Source organism: Protomyctophum parallelum, assembly GCF_964188405.1.
Source record: "Protomyctophum parallelum genome assembly, chromosome: 22".
In the NCBI taxonomy this organism is placed as follows: domain Eukaryota; kingdom Metazoa; phylum Chordata; class Actinopteri; order Myctophiformes; family Myctophidae; genus Protomyctophum; species Protomyctophum parallelum.
In genome coordinates this window covers 14,962,935-14,981,409 of record NC_139714.1, presented here as the reverse complement: position 1 = coordinate 14,981,409, position 18,475 = coordinate 14,962,935, and the positions used below count along the sequence as shown (strand labels likewise).

Sequence of the window (18,475 nt, the reverse complement as noted above, 5' to 3'; positions counted from 1 at the left end):
ACCATGTACTCTGGTCCCAGCAAATCAGGCACAATTTACTATTTTATTTTACTGATTATGTATATAGTATATGTATGACTAGCTCTAAATGATGACGTAAGACATATGGTCATTTATGTAATCTGGTCCCAGCAAACCAGGCACAGATTTGCTGTTTTATTTGCATACGCATCAAGTGGCGGGTTGGCTGGCACGGTGCACACAGACCGGGCGAAATTATTACTTGAGCGCTCTGCTTGCGCAAGTAACAAGCAGTAATGCAATACAGTGAGGACATGAATAACAAAAAATAAAAGATCAATTAAAAGCAATGTTGTAGAAGTGGGTCTTGAGCTGAACTTTAAAAATGTCTACAGAGGCTGCCTGTCGAAGGTACAGTGGGAGCTTGTTCCATGCCGTCGGCCCGTAGAAGCAAAAAGCTGCTTCCCCGTATTTTTTAGTTGCCATTTTTTTAGGCAAAGCGAGCAGGCGCTGGCCTGCTCGCCAGCAGTGGAAGACCTTAGGGGGCGGTTTGGGACATATTTAGGCAGGCAGTCATGTAGGTAGGAAGGTGCGAGACCATTGAGAGCTTTATACACAAGTAAAATAATTTTAAAATCAATCCTAAAAACAGTGCAGTGAAGCCAAAACTGGAGTAATATGTTCTCTCATCTTAGTTCTAGTTAAAACTCTGGCTGCTGCATTTTGGACAAGTTGTAATCTGTCAGTTGTTTTCTTAGGCAGTCCTATAGATATAGATGACTATATCTATGTATTTGATACCGTGCTACCACTGATATAGAAACAGGTTTTCAGAAATAGGCATTTCTTAGTATTTATTTAACCCATTCTGACCTGAGATCAGATTCATACGAGGTTTCCACTGGACACACACTGGTCTGATTAACCCATTCTGACCTGAGATCAGATTCTAAAAATGTCAGTCGTTCTTCGATTTTTCAAAAAATAGCAGACCTACAAGCTCGTATCGCGCCACTCGGTGGCGCGATATGAGCTTGTAGATCTGCTATTTTTCAATAGCTAAAGCATAACATGATGCCGACACCAAAATGGGTGCCCGGTCAGAATGGGTTAAAGACGGTTATGCCGCGGACAAAGCCAACTCGGATCGTGACAAATCATGACAATGAACACAATGTTTTGGGGCCGATCAAATAATTTATAAGAAGAAAAAACAAAACAAATAGTGTTGTCTCCTGCCTTTATTTTCTTCTTTCTAATGATTTGATCGGCCCCAAAACATTGTGTTCATTGTCATGATTCGTCACGATCCGAGTTGGCTTTGTCCGCGGCGTTTAAATAAATACTTTAAGAAATGCCTATGAGGAAAATGAACGGCGATTTCTTTTCCGGGTCTCTCGAGGGTGCGGGACTGCGACGCTCTATAGATGACCATATCTATGTATTTGATAGCGTGCTAAAATGCCTACGTTGTACTTCCAGAGATCTGCAGGAACAGCAGCAGCACTAGGACCATGAGGAACGGCCGGGGGGGCGGCGGTGGCGTGTCCGTTCAGGACCAGTGGGCCAGCAGCGAGTCATCGGTGGCCCCTCCTCCTCCTCCTCGGACTCGAACCGCCGACCGCCGCGGCCTGACGGCGGCGCACCGGCGCATGGCGCTGGCCTTCGCCCTGGCCGTGGTGACGCTGGTCATCGTGACCTCCGTGGCCGTGGCTCTGGGGACCCGCTTCGACGAGTGTCCCGACGCCCAGAGAGGGGCAGCGGCCGGGAGGTAAGGACGCCTTTTATCTCCTGATGATGATGATGAGGGCCCGGTTCTGATGATGAGGCCCGGTTCTGATGATGAGGCCCGGTTCTACAGAATGATGAGGCCCGGTTCTGATGATGAGGCCCGGTTCTGATGATGAGGCCCGGTTCTGATGATGAGGCCCGGTTCTGATGATGAGGCCCGGTTCTGATGATGAGGCCCGGTTCTACAGAATGATGAGGCCCGGTTCTGATGATGAGGCCCGGTTCTACAGAATGATGAGGCCCGGTTCTACAGAATGTCTTCTATTAAATGAGGCCAGTTTTCTGAAAAAACTACTGTTGCTATATCATAGGTCTGCTATTTTTGAAAAATCTAAGAACGACTGACATAGAAACATAAGCTTATTCAGAAAACTGTCAGGATGTAGAAGAACATTTTTAGAATCTGATCTCAGGTCCAAAATGTTTTTTTTTGTTTTTGTTTTATATATTTTTTTATCCCACGATTTTGTAACCCATTTTTCACCCCTGTGTCAATCATCTAATGTGATCCTGGGCTCTACACACCCTCCACCAACCTAGTCCCCATATATGGGGGACATGGGGAGAGCAACGGACTTGAACTCATGCTTCCTTCATGCCTGAGTGTCCAAGTTGCTCCTTTACACCTGACAGGGGGGAGTTTCCCTGGTTGGACGTAGCACGTGGAAGGAACACGTTATTCCAACCAGTTCCTTTCCCCTCCATCAGGCGCCCCAGCTGGCCAGGGGCAGGCAGTTACAGACCAGGATTACTGCATGTTTTTGTGAGGGTACCTACCCTAGGGGACACGGGGAGAAAATGTGAGGGTACCTACCCTAGGGGACACGGGGAGAACATGTGAGGGTACCTACCCTAGGGGACACGGGAGAACATGTGAGGGTACCTACCCTAGGGGACACGGGAGAACATGTGAGGGTACCTACCCTAGGGGACACGGGGAGAACATGTGAGGGTGCCTACCCTAGGGGACACGGGGAGAACATGTGAGGGTACCTACCCTAGGGGACACGGGGGGAACATGTGAGGGTACCTACCCTAGGGGACACGGGAGAACATGTGAGGGTGCCTACCCTAGGGGACACGGGGAGAACATGTGAGGGTACCTACCCTAGGGGAAAATAATTGGTTTTTAACCTACATTAAGTAAAACGCGTGAACCCTTTCTCCCCTCCTATAGCGGGCGGTCTAACGGGAGCCGTGAGGAGAGGATCGGCGAGCGAGGAGGAGGAGAGCGAGGAGGAGGCGGAGGAGACAGAGGAGGAGGAGACGAGGCGTCATGGCGGTCGTCGTCCAGGCTGCCGGGCAGCGTGAAGCCCAGACACTACGACCTGAGGCTGGGCGTCAGCATGGACAACTTCACCTTCTCCGGAGAGGTCAGCATCCAGCTGGACTGTGTCAACGCCACCAAGTACATCGTTCTGCACGCAGACAGGCTGGAGGTGAGGGAGAGATTCAGAGGTTTATTTTTTTACCTAATAATGAATAGCATTTTTATGGTGCTTTTCCATGCACTACGTGCCTACTCAAAGCACTTTACAACGGTTCATTCATTCATACATTGGGAGGTGAAGGTTCATTCATCCATACATTGGGAGGTGAAGGTTCATTCATTCATACATTGGGAGGTGAAGGTTAATTCATTCATACATTGGGAGGTGAAGGTTCATTCATTCATACATTGGGAGGTGAAGGTTCATTCATTCATACATTGGGAGGTGAAGGTTCATTCATTCATACATTGGGAGGTGAAGGTTCATTCATTCATACATTGGGAGGTGAAGGTTCATTCATTCATACATTGGGAGGTGAAGGTTCATTCATTCATACATTGGGAGGTGAAGGTTCATTCATTCATACATTGGGAGGTGAAGCGGCGAACAGTCGACGCCAGCGTCCTCACTTCCCACCCCCAATCCAACCCTTGATGCTGAGTGTCAAGCAGGGAGGCACTGGGTCCCATGTTTACAGTCTTTGGTATGACCCGGCCGGGGATCGAACCCCCGACCTCCCAGTCTCAGGGCGCTCGCCTCTAACCACAAGACCACTGAGTGCAACCACTCCTACAACCAGCAATGTCCGTGCGTACCTACCTATGTATCATTGGTCATGAGCACTAGTATGTGACTTATTAGTACCAGTAGGGGGCACCAGAAACAGAGAGGGATAGTACATGCTCTGTTGCCTGCTAATGAGAGAGAGAGAGAGAGAGCCACTCAGTTCACAGTCACGGGTGTGATTTCTTTTTACCTAAGTCAAAGTATTTATACTGCAATGTTAGACATACAGTACTTGATCCTGTTACTAACAGAACTAGCAGATCTACAAGCTCAGATTGGCTATTTTAGATCTACAAGCTCAGATTGGCTATTTTCAAATGTAGCCTATAGCCTATATATCGGGCTAAAGTGGTTAATGTATATGTTTTGTAATAATGATCTAAATCTACAAAGTATACATTTCCAAATGTTTGCAGTGGCGTAAAAGTACAACATTTGCCTCTGAGATGTGGAGTAGAATAAACCTGTAACTTGGAAATACTACAATAAAGTAAATAATACCAACATTAAAATACTTTACGCCACTGGATTCCATCTCCATACGTCTGTATTTCACCATTGTGGCACATTGGTAAATACATTGATTGTGGAGCAGGGCACATTGGTAAATGCATTGATTGTGGAGCAGGGCACATTGGTAAATGCATTGATTGTGGAGCAGGGCACATTGGTAAATACATTGATTGTGGAGCAGGGCACATTGGTAAATGCATTGATTGTGGAGCAGGGCACATTGGTAAATACATTGATTGTGGAGCAGGGCACATTGGTAAATACATTGATTGTGGAGCAGGGAACATTGGTAAATACATTGATTGTGGAGCAGGGCACATTGGTAAATACATTGATTGTGGAGCAGGGCACATTGGTAAATACATTGATTGTGGAGCAGGGCACATTGGTAAATACATTGATTGTGGAGCAGGGCACATTGGTAAATATATTGATTGTGGAGCAGGGCACATTGGTAAATACATTGATTGTGGAGCAGGGCACATTGGTAAATGCATTGATTGTGGAGCAGGGCACATTGGTAAATGCATTGATTGTGGAGCAGGGCACATTGGTAAATACATTGATTGTGGAGCAGGGCACATTGGTAAATGCATTGATTGTGGAGCAGGGCACATTGGTAAATACATTGATTGTGGAGCAGGGCACATTGGTAAATACATTGATTGTGGAGCAGGGCACATTGGTAAATACATTGATTGTGGAACAGGGCACATTGGTAAATATATTGATTGTGGAACAGGGCACATTGGTAAATACATTGATTGTGGAGCAGGGAACATTGGTAAATACATTGATTGTGGAGCAGGGCACATTGGTAAATACATTGATTGTGGAGCAGGGCACATTGGTAAATACATTGATTGTGGAGCAGGGCACATTGGTAAATACATTGATTGTGGAGCAGGGCACATTGGTAAATATATTGATTGTGGAGCAGGGCACATTGGTAAATACATTGATTGTGGAGCAGGGAACATTGGTAAATACATTGATTGTGGAGCAGGGCACATTGGTAAATACATTGATTGTGGAGCAGGGCACATTGGTAAATATATTGATTGTACCTTTATTGAAAAAGGATATCCCCTTGAGATGCATAATCTCGTTTTCGAGGGGGTCCAGCAACATACATCAAATACAGAGCAATACAATAGACAGAAACGTTACAACAAGTACATTCATGCATACATTACAAAACAAAAAACAGAAAAGCTCTCCCAAGCTGGCCGCTCCCACCCCACCTAATCACCCAGAAAATAAGGGGCTTAATGCATCATGGTATAATGGACATTCATAAAGAAAAAAAGACAAAATCAGAAACAAACTGTTACATATACTGTGTGGCATGTGCACATGCAGAAAAATGCTTTAGCGTCATTTTAGATAGATACTCAGAGTGATAAGATAACAAAGTGTGATTAGATAGATATATAGATATACAATTACAAACGTGCACATGCATAGATCACAATTTTACAGTATATTTGCAGGTTAAAGTGTAAAAAACAAAAAACAAAAACAAAAAACAAACTGAGGCATATCAGAAGCAAGAGCAGGGTATTTGAAGATAAGTGAGGATGGAGACTTTAAAGATATTGACAGAGTTGATTGATCTGAGAGAGCTGGGGAGATTGTTCCAGTCATTTGGAGCTTTGTATTTGAAAGCACGTCGGCCGATTACTTTCCTGATGTTAGTGGGGACAGTGAGGTAGGCATACTCTGTGTTCCTCAGATTATATGGTGAGCTAAATGGATGCAGATACTGTTTTAAGTATTCCGGGTAGTTAAAATGAATACATTTGAAAATTTATAAGAGCCAATGGGAATGCCTTCTAGATTTGAGATCTAGCCAGTTGAGGGTCTCATACATGGTACAGTGATGGGTCGTATAAGGACATCTAAGTATGAATCTGCAGAGGTTATTGTAAGTGACATTGAGAGGATAGAGGTGTGTTTCAGATATATTTTGATAAACAGTGTCAGCGTAGTCTATTATTGGAAGTATTAATTGTGTGATAATTACTTTTCTGACCTGAAGAGTGAAGCAGTTAATGGATCGGTATAGAATTTTCAAGCTGAAATTAACTTTTTGGATAACAGAGGTGTTCTTTAGCTACATAGAAGTGTCTATTTGTATGTCTCTAAATGTTTTGATGAATTGAACAATGTGGACCCTGTTGTAAACAAGTGTAATGCTTAATTGGGTCGTCCACTCACAGTTAACAGTCTTTGTATTGAGTTTGTGCTTAAAATGTACTGTAAATTCTACAAACTGTTAATAAATATTTCAATCAATCAATCATATGGGATTTAAATGAGAGTTGAGTGTCGAGCCGGAGGCCTAGATATTTGAATTCATCTACCTTTTCCATTTGTGTGCCATCTGCAAATGTAATAGATAACGGTAGGGGGGTTGGTCGTGTGGAGAAAAGCATGCTAAAGGACTTATTTTTATTTAATATGAGCTTGTTAAGGTAAAACCATTTTTGAACTGCAGCAAAGTCAGCCTGTAGTGAGCACTGAATTTGGGTAATGTCAGGTTTAGAGGAGTAGATGACTGTGTCATCGGCATATAGTTGAATATGGCAGTCAGAGCAAATTGTGGGCAGGTCATTGATAAAAATGGAGAATAGCAGGGGCCCCAGGGAAGAACCCTGGGGTACACCTTTCTCCATAATCCTATATTCAGATCAGTTCCCCTGGTATGAGACGCACTGACGTCTGAGGTGGAGATAAGAGTTGAACCAAAGGACAGACTCTTTTGAGAGGCCTATGGATTGAAGTTTATCTAGAAGTAGGTAATGGTCTACCAAATCAAATGCCTTAGTGAGGTCAATAAATATTGCACCTGTGCGCATATTATGTTCGAATGATGAGAATATGTCGTTTGTGAATTTTAGAAGTGTTGTGGTTGTTGAGAAATTGGGTCTGAAACCGGATTGGAATGGAGTTAGGATATTAGAGTCGTTGACATATTTAGAGAGTTGGTTAAATATTAGCTTTTCAAATATCTTGACTGTGCAGTTGATAATAGAGATAGGTCTATAATTATTGAGATCATGTGGATCACCAGCTTTATGCAGGGGAATTATACATTTCCAGATTGATGGAATTTCGCATGTAGATAGAGATAGATTAAATAAATCAGACAGTGGAAATGAAAGAATGTGAGGAGCGATTTTCAGGAACTTGATCTCCAAACCATCTGGCCCAGCAGCACTTTTGTGCAACAGATCTGAGTGTGCAGAGCGTCCCATAATCTTTCTCATGTTCCCTTTGTGGTTCCAGCACCTCACTTAGGTTTTTTCAGCGAATGAGTGGGTGGTTCTTTTTACATGTTTGTCACGATTGTGGTGGGTAAAAGGATTGTGATTAATGGTATTATGTGTCTCTTAAAATGCCACTTGTGTTAACCACTTTCACCGCAGCATCCTTATTATGGGGGAACATTTACCAAAAATAGCAGATATATATACAAGCTCACAAGTCACCAACCTGCATTGTTAGGAGTTTGCTGTTTTGCTCAAAAACACAGGAGACAGCATAGGAGAGACAGACAGTAGGACAGCTGAGAGACAGACAGTGTAGGAGAGACAGACAGTAGGACAGCTGAGAGGGAGACAGTGTAGGAGAGACAGACAGTAGGATAGTTGAGAAGGAGACAGTGTAGGAGAGACAGACAGTAGGAAAGTTGAGAAGGAGACAGTGTAGGAGAGACAGACAATAGAAAAGCTGAGAGGGAGACAGCATAGGAGAGACAGACAGTAGGATAGTTGAGAAGGAGACAGTGTAGGAGAGACAGACAATAGGATAGTTGAGAAGGAGACAGTGTAGGAGTGACAGACAGTAGGATAGTTGAGAAGGAGACAGTGTAGGAGAGACAGACAGTAGGATAGTTGAGAAGGAGACAGTGTAGGAAAGACAGACAGTAGGAAAGCTGAGAGGGAGACAGTGTAGGGAAGGCGCTATAGAGCGGCATACGTTAGTCCGACGTACCGATATTCTGACATACGTGGACGGTTAAGACTCACCAGTGGCTTCCATTATGCGGGTTAGAGTTAGGGTTAGTAAACAGTGGCGTGCATAGATAGACACTAGACACCTGCCTGTGCAATGTGCCCTTTTGAAAAAAAAAAAAAAAAAAAAATTCTGTTGTACAGTATGTGGACCATGATGACATTGATCAATTATTGATTAAAAAAAAGCTTTTTAATATATTATTTATGCCCCAAAATCTATAAATCTCCCACTATTGTGCGCTGCACAAGGTGCCCCACTGTTAGTAACCGCGGAATGACTGGGACGCTACGCTACGCGCAACCATCTGCTATATACGCGTCATCTCTCTGGTTTATGTGCAGCACATTTCAAACAACAAGGCAATTTCAACGTGCTTTACATGAAATATTAAGCAAAGGACACACATTCCAAGAAAATAACATAAAACTAAAGGCAAAAACAACGAAGGTATTAACAGCAGGCTGGCTCTGTAGCTGTTTAATGTGGCTGTTCAAATTCATCTCTTGAGTACATGACTACACCGAGGACACCCTGCATCGCATCCTTGGCTTGTGGGTTTGTGACAGAAGGCGTCCATTCAATTAGAGTGTGTGTGTGTGTGTGTGTGTGTGTGTGTGTGTGTGTGTGTGTGTGTGTGTGTGTGTGTGTGTGTGTGTGTGTGTGTGTGTGTGCGCGCTCTGTGTATTAGCTTAAAACACCCTGTGGTTTCATGGAGTTTATTTCTCTCCTGAAGCAGGCAGAGATATTTCTTTAACAAGGTTAATTAGCTGCCGAAAGTTGCTGCTTCAGCCAGACTGGTTAAAACCCATTTAGACCTGGGAACGATTCTACAAATGTCTTCTAAATCCTGACAGTCCGTTCTCTGAAAAACCTCATGTTTCTATGTCAGCGGTCCCCCCCCCCCCCCCCCCCCTCTCAGAAGCAAAGATTTGATGGAAGAATTTATATTCAAAGATTTGCGCCACATTTTCACCATTTTTCAAAAATAGCACACCTACAAAGCACGCCTCATAGCGCGGCACTATGAGCTTGGAGATCCTCTATTTTTCCAACATCTAAAGCATAACATAATGCTTTAAAACACCAAAAAGGGGGTTCCCGCCCCAGAATGGGTTAAGGCCGTATAGGGAAGCCTCAGCCCCCCCCCGTCAGTCAACTGCCTGTGAACGCTACATTTATCATGTTGGCCTAAACCCAGTTAAATTAGCGCTCAGCCTGGCGCGCGGCCGCATGCGTGCGTGCGTGCGTGCGTGCGTGCGTGCGTGTGTGTGTGTGTGTGACTGTGTGCGTGATGAATACCAAGGCGTGCGAGCCTATGGGGTCGTTTTCCTTTAAGGTATCCAACTATCCACACAGATGCCAGTGAGTGGGAAGGGAACAAAACTAATATTAGTATGAAATGGAACCTGGGTTCTCAAACCAGGGATCCCCCAGGGTGTTGAGCAAAATGAGTTAACCCCTTCTGAGCCAGAACACCCCTGTTGGTGTTTTAAAGCATTATGTTATGCTTTAGCTATTGGAAAAATTGCAGATCTACAAGCTCATAGCGCTCATATAGCTACGAGCTTGTAGTTCTGTTATTTTTGAAAAATTATATTCTCTTTCAGAGCGAATGTTTTTTAACTCGACTCTCTGCTTCGGAGGAGTTCCTGGAATAACATATTTTCAGATGTTATTCCAGGTGGTCCATTGCATATCATTTTTGGTGTCCTTGATATGAAATATGGATTGACAGAAACATGAGGTTTATCAGAAAACTGCCATATGACATATTTTTTCAAAAACAAATCTATACTTTTAAAACATTTGAACACTTACAGCATGATGTCGGTCGCATTTGTTTCTGTTAAAGGGACACTTCACACTTTTTGAAAATAAAACAAGTTAGATGGGTGGTTGTTGCAATTACCGGCACTACGATACTTATGTAACCATTTATGTTGCGCTATGACGGGGGGGGGGAGAAAATAACATAAAATGTAACGATGTGTACGTTCTGTAATGGTAATGAAGGAATGATTGGTTGATTGATTGATTGATTGATTGATTGATTGATTGATTGATTGAGTAGTTTATTAGACATACATGTAAAATCAGCAACATAGTAGAGTCAAACACTTGGTCCAAAAGGGATGGCGTCAAAAACAAGTCCTTGTTTCCATTCAGGCCCTATACAATCAATTCATATCACCCTGCTCCATCTCTCTCCCTCTCTATCTCTCTCTCTCTCTCTCTCTCTCTCTCTCTCTCTCTCTCTCTCTCTCTCTCTCTCTCTCTCTCTCTCTCTCTGCTAAGGGGTCCTTGTATTGCCTGAAAACCGTTTAAGACCCCTGCAATAAATGAAAAGCACTTTACAGTGCAGTCAAAACATTTTGTGCCAGTGCTAAATCACAGCCAATGACAGCCTCAGCGCCCAGGTCTTTGTGTTGGTTCAGCCAATGGCAGCCTCAGCACCCAGGTCTTTGTGTTGGTTCAGCCAATGGCAGCCTCAGCACCAGCTCTTTGTGTTGGTTCAGCCAATGGCAGCCTCAGCATCAGGTCTTTGTGTTGGTTCAGCCAATGGCAGCCTCAGCACCCAGGTCTTTGTGTTGGTTCAGCCAATGACAGCCTCAGCACCAGGTCTTTGTGTTGGTTCAGCCAATGACAGCCTCAGTATCAGGTCTTTGTGTTGGTTCAGCCAATGACAGCCTCAGCACCCAGGTCTTTGTGTTGGTTCAGCCAATGACAGCCTCAGTATCAGGTCTTTGTGTTGGTTCAGCCAATGGCAGCCTCAGCACCAGCTCTTTGTGTTGGTTCAGCCAATGACAGCCTCAGCACCCAGGTCTTTGTGTTGGTTCAGCCAATGACAGCCTCAGTACCAGGTCTTTGTGTTGGTTCAGCCAATGGCAGCCTCAGTATCAGGTCTTTGTGTTGGTTCAGCCAATGGCAGCCTCAGTATCAGGTCTTTGTGTTGGTTCAGCCAATGACAGCCTCAGCATCAGGTCTTTGAGTTGGTTCAGCCAATGACAGCCTCAGCATCAGGTCAGGTGGTTCATACCACAGGAAACAGAGGGGGGGGGGGGGGGGGGGGGACACTTACATAACCGCTGTGGGGTAATGAAGTACATTTACTCAAGTACTGTACGCAAGTACAATTTGTATGTATTGTTTACTTCACTGGAGTGTTAGTAGACCTACTTTTACTTCTACGCCATTACATCTCAGAGGCAAACATTGTACTTTTTACTCCACTACAATTATTTGACAACTTTATTTACTGATTTGGATTATTATGACAATACATTATATTATTAACCACTTCAGCTCTGTATACATTTAGGCCATTTCATGAAATGGCCTAAAACTAATTTTAGGTTTGTGTTCTAGGGTTAATTATTCTACCCATTGCGTTTTTTGATTGATCAAATAACCAAGAAGTGCTTTTTCATATTTGTAAAAAAGAAAATCGTAGTCAGTCAGTAAAGTTAGAAAGACATCTATTCTGTACCAAGCAGCCGTCAATACGCAAAAACAAACGACAACATACACAATGCATAGACATATGACACATACATTGACAATCCTAAGAGCTGTAATCAGTTCCCTGGACCCTATATAATAATAATAATAATAATAATATATGGATTAGGCTCATAGATTCTAAGTTTGAGGAAAGAGCAGCTAATGTTGGAAGAATCACTTATGAATCGCTGGTTGATGGAAACATGACACGGCTGTGGCTTAGGAGGTAGAGCAGGTCGTCCAATGATCCATGGGTCGGCGGTTCGAATCCCGGCTCCTCCTCCTCCTGTCCACATGTCGAAGTGTCCTTGAGCAAGACACTGAACCCCAAATTGCTCCCGATGTGCTTGTTGGTTGGTGCCTTGCATGGCTTCCGCCATGTATGAATGTGTGTGTGAATGGGTGAATGTAATGCACCATCTATATGTAAAGCGCCTTGGATAAAGGCGCTATATAAATGCACCATTTACCATTTATGACGCCACATGGAAAATCTGACATCGTCCCAAATCACCACATAGACAGAAAATGCACTGGCCTGCCGCTGACACTCAAACAAAAACAACTGAGAAATCAATTTCCGAATTCTCCTCCAACTCCTGGCTGCTCTGGGATTATTGTTTTTACATCCGTGCTAGCTCTCAACGTTCCCAAACCCCTGAACTACCCCTGCTGTGCACTGCTCTCAACGTTCCCAAACCCCTGAACTACCCCTGCTGTGCACTGCTCTCAACGTTCCCAAACCCCTGAACTACCCCTGCTGTGCACTCGGCACTGAGTTGTTGTTTGCAGAAGATGTGACTGTTTTGTATTTGTGTTGGATCTTTTGTTGCGCAGTGTTGCCTTTTTTTGGCAAAACTTAAGTGCATCACAGTGTCAAATGTGTTTAGTGTGAGTGAGAATGCTTTTTTTGAAACATTTGCGTGCGTGCGTGCGTGCGTGCGTGCGTGCGTGCATGCTTGTGCGTGCGTGCGTGCGTGCAATGTGTGTTTGTATACACCGTGCACAGGGCAGACAATAAATAGATTTAAGTGGATGAAAACGCTGCCCCTGTCTCCCACAGGTTTAACATAGTGTGTTAGCCTCAGGGAGGACACACACACACACACACACACACACACACACACACACACACACACACACACATATATTTTCACCTCATTTAAAGCTGCACTGTGTATCTTTCCTGTTCTACCCCAGATTTGAACAGGGGTCTCCTGTGCGAGTGCTGATTTTATTTACTTACCACTCAGCTAATAGGGCTATATATAATAATAATAATACAACTTTATTTGTTTAGCACCTTTCATGACATGAAGTGCTTTACAGAGCAATGGAGAAAAAAAGAAAAGAAAAGAAAGGCATAAACATTAAAAAACGAGAGCAGTAATGCAATACAGTGAGGACATGAATAACAGAAATAAATAAAGATCAATTAAAAGCAAGAGTGTAGAAGAGCTGTGCTTTAAAAATATCTACAGAGGCTGCCTGTCGAAGGTACAGTGGGAGTTTGTTTGCCGTATAGGCAAAGCGTGCAGGCCAGCAGTGGAAGACCTTAGGGGGCGGTTTGGGACATATTTAGGCAGGCAGTCATGTAGGTAGGAAGGTTTGGGACATATTTAGGCAGGCAGTCATGTAGGTAGGAAGGTTTGGGACATATTTAGGCAGGCAGTCATGTAGGTAGGAAGGTGCGAGACCATTGAGAGCTTTATACACAAGTAAAATTATTTTAAGATCAATCCTAAAAACAACCGGAAGCCAATGCAGTGAAGCCAAAACTGGAGTAATATATGGAGCGTGTCTTGAGTGTACAGGGTTTGATGAGGTCAGATCAACATATGGAATGTCAGAACAGGTCAGCTCCATATATGGAGCACCATATATGGAGCACCATATATGGAGTTATTTTGAACACTGCTCTGTGTCCTCCTCAATTTGTCATGGCCCAACGGGCCGGGTTATGACAGGAGATCTAAGGGTTTGAGGTTTGAGGCGAGATGCTGGTCAACATTGATGACATCAGGGATCTCCATAATATATGGGCTTAATATTGATGACATCACGTGATGACCATATATGGGGCGTGACCAACTGACTGACGGGAAATGCATGCATGATTTTCATAGTTAATTCACCCTTTGTCAAGTCCCGCCCCCTGGTTGTGCCCCTCTTCGCACCCATTGGTTGCTGTTTCGTGGTTGGACAAACATCTCTCTCTCTCTCTCTCTCTCTCTCTCTCTCTCTCTCTCCATTCACTACCATTGATCCTCTCTCTCTCTCCATTCACTACCATTGATCCTCTCTCTCTCTCCATTCACTACCATTGATCCTCTCTCTCTCTCCATCCACTACCATTGATCCTCTCTCTCTCTCCATCCACTACCATTGATCCTCTCTCTCTCTCCATCCACTGCCATTTAAATAAGGTGTTTTTCAGTTGCTTGGTGTTGATATTCTGTGCGTTTCAGTTCTTATTGTAAACTTGGTGTCAGTAAAAAGGAACATCACGGCCACAGCACGGTGACTGGGTTTGTTTTTAGTTTTTTTTCAAAAATGATGTTCTAGCAAATTCAACATAAACAAGGCAGAAACCAGGGGGCGGGACAAGGCAGAAAGAGCCTGCTGGTTGGTTTAGTTTATTCGCACAATAAAAACGGTATACCAAAAAATCAATAAAAGAGAAGTGTGTGCAGGTGAGAAAAGAAACCCAGGGAGGGCTTATATGTGGTTCTCACCAAAGATAATATACAAATAGTAAGACAAAGTAATTAAACATAGGGATGGAAAATAACAAAAACAACAAAAAATACATTATTTACACGTGTGTGTGTGTGTGTGTGTGTGTGTCTGTGTCTGTGTCTGTGTCTGTGTCTGTGTCTGAGTCCGAGTATGTCTGAGTATGCACAACAAGGCTACATTACGTTAGAATCAATTACGTTAGTCAGTCGGGGACCAATCAGAGGTCTGACACAGGGTGGATTTGCGACCTGCATGCGCTCAGCCACACACTGCTGGTCATTGGAGGGGCTGCACCCTATAGGCTGCACCCATACACGTTGGAGGGGCTGCACCCTATAGGCTGCACCCATACACGTTGGAGGGGCTGCACCCTATAGGCTGCACCCATACACGTTGGAGGGGCTGCACCCTATAGGCTGCACCCATACACGTTGGTCAGAGACCCAAACATGGCCCCCGACCCACTGTTTTGGGGAAACACACGTTCCAACGGATCCAATGCAGTTCATTATAGTCACAAGCTGTGACGAATTACCCCCCCCCCCCCCCCCCCCCACACACACACACCCCCCCAGCTCATTGTCTCCACCAGGCCGAAGGCATGTGGGGAGAGTATGTTTTGCACTCCGTCCGTCCGCGTGTCCGTCCGTCCGTCCGTGTGTCCGTGTGTCCGTGAACAGCTAATCTCGGCCACCGTTAACCCGGTCGATGCCATATTTTCCACACACACTCCCTGGATGCCAACCATGAACCTCTGCCCCAAACTTTCCAGAACGGCCTGTTATAGCGCCACCAGGAGGCCGCTTTGTGCAAAACAAGTTTTTCGATGCCATATTTTGCACACACACTCCCTGGATGCCAACCATGAACCTCTGCCCCAAACTTTCCAGAACGGCCTGTTATAGCGCCACCAGGAGGCCGCTTTGTGCAAAACAAGTTTTTGCACAGTACACCTACAGATTTTGTCCAAACATCACGCAAATTGGTACACAGTCTCTCTAGAGCCATTCAACGAAACGGGTCTTTCAGATTTATGAGACTCCATCCTGATTGGTTAAGATTGGCTTCCAAAGTTCACAGGAGTGCTCAGTTTCAAACAAAATGCTGCAAATCATGAACACATCGCGTGATTTCCGTCAAATTGTGCACCCACATTCCCACTAGGCCGAGGACGAAATGCCACATGAACAATTTCAACTCAGCCTCAAGGTGGCGCTATAACTGGCCGAAAAGTGTTTTTACCTCTAACTGCACGGATCTGTGGATAACCTGGTGGAGACCTGTGCCCGGAAGGGCACTTTTTCTAGTTCACACTGGATTAAATGGATTTAAGCCAAGTCTGAAATTCCCTTCTGTTCAGTTCAGTCACATGAAGCATCTTCGGTTACGACAGTATAGTTCTCAATATTATGTTCTGGATCAGGGCCCAGCTGAAAAAAAGGAGAGCCTTGGCAGCCTGACCATTAGACCACTTAACCCATGAGACCATCTGACCCATCTGACCACTTAACTAATCACCTCTGACAGGTGCAAACCTCATAAAACCATATCTATCTATCTATCTATCTATCTATCTATCTATCTATCTATCTATCTATCTATCTATCTATCTATCTATCTATCTATCTATCTATCTATCTATCTATCTATCTATCTATCTATCTATCTATCTATCTGTCACATATTCAATTGAAGGTTTGTCATAATATCAATAAACATCCATAATACAATTGCCAGCAGAGGACAGTCTCAACGGTCACAGCATGGGGTGAACGGTGCCTTCCATGACAATTTGAGAAGATTTATATTCATAAATAGAAGTTGAGGACCATATTCTAGGCTGGCATACTGCTGAGGGGTGGCATGTGGCTCAGGAGGTAGAGTGGCCGTCTTGGAATCTGCAGGTGTGTGCGTGTGCGTGTGCGTGTGCGTGTGCGTGTGCGTGTGCGTGTGTGTGTGTGTGTGTGTGTGTGTGTGTGTGAAATACATTGTAAAGTGATTCAGATTTAAAAAAAAAAGCTATATAAATGCAATTAAGACATGATTTGCTCAACATCCTTGCATGGTGTCAGGTAGTTCACAACAAGCTCTATTACGGTGTGGCAATTATTTCTATGCTCATCACACAGTGACTGATTGTCTTTCAACAAAACAGAACGTGGGGAACATAACATCGTTGAATGGCTAAAACTAAATGATATATAGCTATACATGCAGCCATTTAGGCTGCTCAACAGTGGCCACTTCAGGACACCAACAGTTTTGGACATTATGGATTGGCGGATGCCCACCTGACAGCAACTAAGTTCGCTTAAACAAATAACCCTTAACACACAAAATCCAAATCTGATCCCCTCGGATAAAGGGATTAAACATTTTGAACTCTTGGTCCATGACTGCCTGCCTGGCTCTCTCTCTCTCTCTCTCTCTCTCTCTCTCTCTCTCTCTCTCTCTCTCTCTCTCTCTCTCTGCTGAATGAACACGCACACTGACTCACAATCAGTGTTGTTTTCGTCGACTTAAAACTAAGACGATAAAATGTTCGTCGACTACCTATTTTCACTGACAAAAACAAATGGAAACTAAATGAAAACTAAGCTACGATGACTAAAACTAAGACTAAATATATTGACAATTTCGTAGACAAATAAAAACTAGACTAAAATGTTAGGAAGCGACTAGTGGACAAGAGATCCAGTATAAGTCATTTTACACTTGGTTGCATGCTGAAAATGCAACCAACCAAATGCAACCAAGCTCACAACGCGTCGCGCTGCGACGCGTTGTGAGCTTGTAGATCGGCTATTTTCAGCAAGTGTAAAAACACTCATTACGACGGCATCAAGGCCCGCCAAAATACATTTTAGTCGACTAAATCACCTGTAGATTTAGTCGACTAAAATCTTATGACATTTAGTCGACTAAAACTAGACTAACACACTAAGACATTCCAGGTGACTAAAATGTGACTAAAACTAAATGAAGTTTCAGTCCAAAGACTGTGACTAAAACTAAAATAGAAATTTGCTGCCAAAAACAACACTGACTCACAATGTAGGCTAACGGAGAGACCCTCATCCACCATCAATTATGCAAACGCACCTGCACAATATAGGCTACCCGGTGACCATTCATTCACGCTGTCCTCTGGGGATGTTCATTCCAACAATGTACCGCCGACCTCTTCTCAATAACGTTCTACCAACCAGTGTTGTTTTTGGCAGCAAATTTCTATTTTAGTTTTAGTCATTTAGTCTCTTGAATAGTTTTCACTTAGTTTTAGTCACATTTTAGTCGCCTGGAATGTTCTAGTGTTTAGTCTAGTTTTAGTCGACTAAATGTCATACGATTTTAGTCGACTAAATCTACAGTAGATTTAGTCGACTACAATGTGTTTTGACAGGCCTTGATGTCGTTCTAATGACATATTTTACACTTTGGTTGCATGCTGAAAATAGCAGATATACAATCTCCGTTGCGAGATTGTAGATCTGCTATTTTCAGCATGCAACCCAGCATAAAACTGGATCTCTTGTCCACTAGTCCCTTACTAACATTTTAGTCTAGTTTATATTTGTTGACGAAATTGTCAGTATATTTAGTCTTAGTTTTAGTCATCATAGATTCGTTTTTATTTAGTTTTTATTTAGTTTTAGTCAGTGAAAAAAGGTAGTCGACGAACATTTTTCGTCTTAGTTTTAGTCGACGAAAACAACACTGCTACCAACACACTACTCTATAGGCCTATAGCTTCTCAACCTGTGCAGCATGCTGTCTGATGGGTCAAACTAGGGGGCTTTCATGATGCTGAATCCATTCCAAGCATTATAGTTTAGCCCCTCCTATAAACAGCTGTAGTGTTTAAAATTAGCTTAACCGTTGACTTAGCT

The 18,475-nt window shown here is 43.7% G+C and overlaps 1 protein-coding gene across 1 annotated transcript in view; it reads left to right on the top strand.

Annotated features, from left to right (window-relative positions):
* Positions 1–2,990: 2,990 nt before the first annotated feature.
* Positions 2,991–18,475, top strand: part of LOC310853683 (thyrotropin-releasing hormone-degrading ectoenzyme-like) — a gene marked incomplete at both ends in the record, with an annotated part of 235,628 nt that continues 220,143 nt past the window's right edge. The window contains one exon of the mRNA XM_083758078.1: positions 2,991–3,191. Coding sequence (XP_083614204.1) covers positions 2,991–3,191 — 201 coding nt within the window. The remainder of the gene's footprint in view (positions 3,192–18,475) is intronic.